The sequence below is a fragment of the Cebus imitator genome, unplaced genomic scaffold, assembly GCF_001604975.1.
Source record: "Cebus imitator isolate Cc_AM_T3 unplaced genomic scaffold, Cebus_imitator-1.0 Scaffold68, whole genome shotgun sequence".
NCBI classification, from domain to species: domain Eukaryota; kingdom Metazoa; phylum Chordata; class Mammalia; order Primates; family Cebidae; genus Cebus; species Cebus imitator.
In genome coordinates, this window is record NW_016107383.1 from 6,118,141 (window position 1) to 6,124,941 (window position 6,801).

At 38.2% G+C, this 6,801-nt stretch overlaps 1 protein-coding gene across 1 annotated transcript in view; it reads left to right on the forward strand.

Annotated features, from left to right (window-relative positions):
• DEPTOR (DEP domain containing MTOR interacting protein) overlaps nt 1–1,208 on the forward strand; it is a 187,647-nt gene extending 186,439 nt beyond the window's left edge. Inside the window, exon 9 of the mRNA XM_017530704.2 lies at nt 438–1,208. Coding sequence (XP_017386193.1) covers nt 438–566 — 129 coding nt within the window. The 3' untranslated portion in view covers nt 567–1,208. The remainder of the gene's footprint in view (nt 1–437) is intronic.
• Nucleotides 1,209–6,801: the final 5,593 nt, after the last annotated feature.

The window sequence follows — 6,801 nt, forward strand, 5'->3', positions numbered from 1 at the left end:
TTTTAGTAGAGACGGGGTTTCACCATGTTGACCAGGATGGTCTTGATCTCTTGACCTCGTGATCCACCCGCCTCGGCCTCCCAAAGTGCTGGGATTACAGGCATGAGCCACCGCGCCCGGCCCACTATTATTAATTCTTATTTTAGGATTGAGGGAATGAAACCTCAGAAATTTAAATATGTAGCTTAAGACAGTAAGTTTCTGAGTTAGGATTTAAGCCCAATTTTGTAAAACACTAAAACAATTTTAAAAAAAATTATACTGCCTTCCAGAAAAAGTGTAGCTCCTTGGAAATTATTGAATTGGAGTCATCAGCTGGATACATTTGGGTATATTAAGAATGAAGTTACCTGTGAGAGCTACACAGTGTCTTTATTAAGGCTCTGTGAAAAACCAGGTGCTGTAACAGATGCTCTTTCTTTGCATTTTTCCTTTAGGTCTGTCAGTTTGTCGTCTCTGTCAACGGGCTCAATGTCCTGCACGTAGACTACCGGACTGTGAGCAATCTGATCCTGACCGGCCCACGGACAATTGTCATGGAAGTCATGGAGGAGTTAGAGTGCTGAGTTCCTGGGCCTCCCAGCCCTCTAGCGGTCTGTGGGTGATCGAAGCCAGAATGACACAAAGCAATGCAATGATGAGATTTCCATGCAAATGGATGGTTTCGGTCCTATGAATCTTCTCCACACATACACAACTAAAGTTGAATTTTATACACTGAATGTGGAAGAACCGGGTAACATATCTTTTTAATAAGATGTCAGTGTAGAAAACATTTGGGAAACAGAGTTTTCCTACATGGTAGAACTGCCTTACTAGATTTCTATTTGTAGGTCTCGTTCGTTGTTTTTTATCTTAGTTTGCAGAAAAGTGTTGAAATGCTTCTCTAGTCCAAACAGCAATATGCTAAAGTCTCCTTCTTCAGAGTCAATAGAGTAGTCGTTAAGGGTTTTTAATTGTACTTTCTCCAAAATTAGCATGGATCTTTTTAATAGGGAATCTAGATTTCACCAAGATTCAAATTGAAGCAACATCCAAAGGAATAAGACCTGTTCACTAGCTTTTTCAAGGGGGTTCTAAAGCATTCGAGTGCTTAAAAGCCATAAAAAATGACATCTTAATTCCTGCCTTTAGTGTCAACTTTTAAGTTAGTACAGGTTTCAATTGCGGCATTAGCTAAAACAAAAACAAAAAAAACAAAAAAAAACAAAAAAAAAATCCAAAAACTTGGTGATGCTATGGGCGACGGTAGACAGGGAGAGACTACATAAAATTGTCTGTCCCTATTTTCTCTCTGAACCTAAAATCATTTTGTTTTATAAATCAGCTATAGCAGCTTTCTAGATTTAATCTTGAATACATTGAATGTTAAAACAGAGAAGTTTGTATATCCACGTAATTAAAAAACCAACCCTTCCGGCAAGATTTCACTTTGAAGATATCTGTTTTTAAGGGAAGTCTAAAACTTTGCTGATATGTGATAAAACTTGAACTCTAAATTGCCTCCTTAGCTTGAATTTTTACTAGCTTTCTAGTGTAACATATTCTAAGGACATGACATGCTGCTTATTTGGGGGAATTATTTTTCACCAAAATGACCATCTTGTGTTGTAACTTTTTAGCTCACTTGTATATATGCATGTTTTCATTTTTGGCCTAGAAAATAGTACATTTCAGGGCTTGGTGTGCAGAGGAAATTCCTCGAAGTGCCAAATTAGGGATTTAGGGAATACTAAATTCTTCATTCCAAATAATGGATCTGACAGAAGAGGTTAATTTTTTTTATCATGCATTAACAAAATAAAACATGAATGTCATACCACAGCCATTTCTTTGTATTAGGTTATCATAATATACAGGTACTGCTGGAATGGACCTACTGTGCTAAATATGTTATAGATATAGATATATATATTTCTGATAATCTAACTTTACTGATTTGTAGCTTTAGTCAGAGAATAGGATTTTGGAGTGACAGAGAATGTCTAACAGTAATACTGTTGATATACATTTGAGAAATACTATCACCTCTGTGTGGGTGTGCGTTTGTACTATGTGGCAGGCTCTGTGCATTTAATATCTATGATAATCTTTAACCCTCATCACCACCTTGCAAGGTAGGTATTAACATCCACATTTTTTCAGATGTGGAAACTAAGTCTGAGCAAGTTTTAAAATGGCCTCTTAAGTTCACACAGTTGCAAGCACTACTAAGTGATGGAGGCTGAATGCAAACACAGGTTTAATGCTAAATCCCATGTTTCTCCCCTCAGCCTTTCCCCATTTAAGGAACTTATATTGAGGGTTTATTCGGAGCCAGGCTCTGTGCTAAGACTTTCTGCCATTTGTCCTTATTGGCCTGTGAAGTCAATACGATCATTATCTCCACAAATGAGGAAACTGACTCGTAAAGTGGTTAGTCATATGCCCAAGGCCACAAAACTAATAAAGTGGGAAACCTTACCACTGGCTTTAAAAAATTTTTATAGTATCTTTAAAAGATGAGTCTTAACTGCTTTCTGCCCTCAGGTATTCATTAAGTGACAAAAGAAGAAGGAATGGCTTTCCAGAAATGGCATCTTCTTCTTGCCTGCTTTACCCATTATCTTGGACCCTGGCATAATAGAACTTCCCTTTAGCCAACCTAAGCACCAGAGAAGCATCCCTTCATATCTATTGCACACAACCTCCTCTTGCCCGTGAGGAAGGAAGGAAAGAAGGAAGGGAGGATTTCCTTCTTTGGTTCCCATCACCCTAGGTTTAAAGGCCAAATTCCAGGGAAACTCTTAAGGCCATGAGAGATTTCCCTTAGCTACTCCTCCAGCCCACCCCTGATATCTTTACACAGCAATTAAAATGACTACCCCTACTTCCCCGGGGGCCCTATCTCACTCCCTCCAGCCTTTGCACAGGTACTTTCTTCTTCCTGGAAAGAAGAATGTTCTGTCTTACTGTTGCCTGGAAAATTCTTTCTTCATCTAAATTCCCTTTAGAAATTATTTCTTCTGAGAAGCCTTCACCAGCTCCCCAGTTCTAGGATTGATGCCTCTTTTCTAAATTCCTATGGATCCTGAAGTCCTCCCCGAGCCCCGTTAGAGCACTGATGACATTTACTTTGAAATTTCCCTGTTACTGTCTGTTTGCCTAAGTAGACTCTAAGCATCTTCAGAGCAGGGGCTGTCTTACTATCCAGGGTATTCTCTTCACCTAGTACAATTCCTGCCACGGAGCAGTGTGTCAGCTCTCTATTGTTGTCTAAAAACTCACTTCAAGGGTGGGGCACAGTGGCTGACGCCTGTAATCCTAGCACTTTGGGTGGCCGAAGCAGGTGGATCACTTGAGGCCAGGAGTTCAAGACCAGCCTGGCCAACATGGCGAAACCCCATCTCTAATAAAAAAACAGAAAAAGTAGCTGGGTGTGGTGGCGTGCACCTGTAATTCCAGCTACTTGGGAGGCTGAGGTGGGAGAATCACTTGAACCAAAGAGGCGGAGGCTGCAGTGAGCCAAGATCAAGCCACAGTACTCCAGCCTGGGCAACAGTGAAAGACTCCGTCTCAAAAAAAAAAAAAGTAAATACATAAAAAAAGAAAAAAACCCAGTCAAGTGCAGTGGCTTATGCCTGTAATCCCAGCACTTTGGGAAGCCGAGGCAGGTGGATCACTTGAGGTTAGGAGTTTGAGACTAGCCTGGCCAGCATGGTGATTTTCCAGGCATTTGTGTTAATGTTTTTGCCACAGAGATGAAAGTAGTTTTTGTTTCTTCATTAGCATATTAGCATAGGATGCACAAATTGAAAGCCATATTCCCTTGTAGAAAGAATAATGCCGTTGCCTTTTGGGTTGATTCTATTGTCTGATGTTTTATTAATCTCTGTTAAATAATTGTGTAAATTAATCTAGAGACTAGTTGAGAAATGGTGGATAACGTGAAGAAGATACCCATCTTTGCATAAATTAGATGTGATCAGCTTCACACTATCATATAAAAGGTGGCTGCATTGGAGAGACAGGAATTAATAGTAAAAATGATTTCAGTTCAGATTGATATCTTACATTTCCAAATATTCTTTTCTTTCAAATATGTGGTATAAGTAATCTGCTTTAAGTCCTATTTTAGGCTGGGCTCAGTGGCTCGCACCTATAATCCCAGCATTTTGGGAGGCTGAGATGGTAGGATTACTTAAGCCCAGGAATTTGAGACCAGCCTAGGCAACATAGTGAGACCCCCATCTTTACAGAAAGTAAAAACTTAGCCAGGTGTGATGGCACGCACCTGTAGTCCTAGCTACTTAGAGGCTGAGAAGGGAGGAGAGCTTGAGCCTAAGAGGTTGAAGCTGCAGTGAGCTGTGATTACACCACTGCACTCCAGCTTGGAAAACAGAGCAAGACACTATTTCAAAAAAAGTCAAAGACCTGTTTTAAACTGGTGATATTAGCCATTCTCTCCTGTTGACTATTAATCTTGTTTCATTTTTTATAAATAATAAGAATGATTAAAACACTTCCATTTTGCTAGTTGGCTGAAATCTATTGATGTAATTGACCATGGTTTTACTCACTTATTAAGGCAGAATTTCAGATGTGATATATTTTTCTTCGGTTCAGTACCAAAAGGACAAATCTGCCATGTACGAAAATGAAATTTGTCATCAAAGACAGCATATGGTATTGTCAAATGCATTAATAAACAATAAAGATACTTAATATATATCTTTATTTTAAAATTAGGTTGAAATTTACTTGATTCTCTTATGAATATTTATGTCATAATACTTAAAATTATTGTATGAAAACACAGGTGTATAGCATGAAAATAAATGTGACATTTTTTAGAACAATGACTTTAGGGTTTCAGCTTTTCCTGTCTTTTAAAACAAATTAGCCATTTTTTATCCTAAGAAAGGATTGTGTTATAAAGCTGAACTACTACTAGCTTATCAGCAAAAACACATGGGTCTCATATCTGATTCTCCTATGTAGCCAAAAGTGCCATTTGTAAGTTTACTTAATGATGGATATTTTCTGAAGTTCTTTTGCCTGGAAAACAAATAGTGCATTAAAAAGCTTTTTTTGGTACTCTGCTGGATTCAGAATCATTTTCTCCCTACCTAGATCCGTACTGATGGGTGTCATAGAATATTCTATATGGAAAAATACTATGTGCTTGTTTACTACTCAGGGAGAATGTTAATTTTTTTCCCAACAAATTAGGAAGGAAATCAGTTACATAATTTCATGTGTGTATGGGTTACTGTAAAGTGTTGGGGTGAGAGGTTATTCAGGCAACACTCAAAACTACCCAAAAATACTTTTGAATTTTCTATAATTTATTCACTCATTCGCTTTCATTCAGGAAACCTTACTAAGGACTTGGGTTTTGCTGGGCGTTGTATACAGGCACTATAAATACAAAAGTGAGTATATCTGCCCCTGGACCCAAATAATGCTTCAAGAGTCACCTTTGAGCCTATCTCCTGGAAGTCTCCACATACAGGGGGAAATAAAAAATCATGGGTTAAAACAGGTGGTTTAATGCTAGAAACCACCATCCAACCCAAGCACCAGAATACAGACAATACTTTATACTTAACTGTATTTTTTTTTCCTGGCCACTTTTCCTTATCCAAGGAAAACACAATGATGAACATTGAGTTTATAATTTTCTTGCTTTTTTGTGTGTGTTCTTCAGGGTTGTTTATTTTATTTATTTTTGTTTACTTGTTTTTTTATTTTTTTAGTTTTATTTTTTGGTGCCATGACTTTGATGTCTATGTTTTTTAAAAACTAACTTCATTTAAAAAGCACCAAGTTTTATATAATCTTCTAGGACTTGGTTGTTTTCATCTCTTATTAATATAATTAAGTTTCTTTCAAATGTTTGTGTTTAGTTGTTATTCATTCATTTATCATAGCTTCATAAATTTCCAGACCACCAATTATTTATCTATTTTCTTGTCTATGGGCTTTTGGGTGATTTCCATTGTTGTTGTCATAAGTGGGGTTATTATGAACATTCTTATAGCATCTCCTGAGAGACCAAGTGAAGGAGTTTCCCTTGGGAATCCACTTAGGAGAAAAATTGCTGAGTCATAAAAAATGTGAATGCTCAACATTACAAAGTCACCTCTAGCTAGTCTCCAAATTGGTTGAAGTAAAACACAAAAGTGATGTTTAGGCTGGGTGCAGGGGCTCATGCCTGTAATCCCAGCACTTTGGGAAGTCAAGGCAAGTGGATCACTTGAGGTCAGGGGTTCAAGACAAGCCTGGACAACATGGTGAAACCCCATCTTTACTAAAAACACGAAAATTAGCCTGGTGTGGTGGCATGCGCCTGTAGTCCCAGCTACTGGGGAGGCTGAGGCAGGAGAATCTCTTGAACCCAGGAGGCAGAGGTTGCAGTGAGCCAAGTTTGCACCACTGCACTCCAGCCTGGGAGACAGTGCAAGACTCTGTCTAAAAAGAAATAATAAAGTGATGTATAGTAATCAATATCTTCTCCAACACTTGATGTTTGAAACGTCTTAATTTTGATCAAATGGATGTTTACTTTATCAGTGATACTGAGGATTCTACATTGCTGCAAAGCTAGTAAACTTTAAAGCACAGAAACCCTAAGAAGCAGTTTGTCATTTGTCAATAACTTACTACATCATTGTCTTTATAATACCCAGGATGTCTTGAAACTTTTGTCTTACAACTCTGCGACATGAGTGAGGCCTGGATTGTGGGGAATTGGTAAGATATATTCAGGAGCGTGCAACAAATGATTTATTAAGTGCCTACTATGGCCTGTCATTTAAT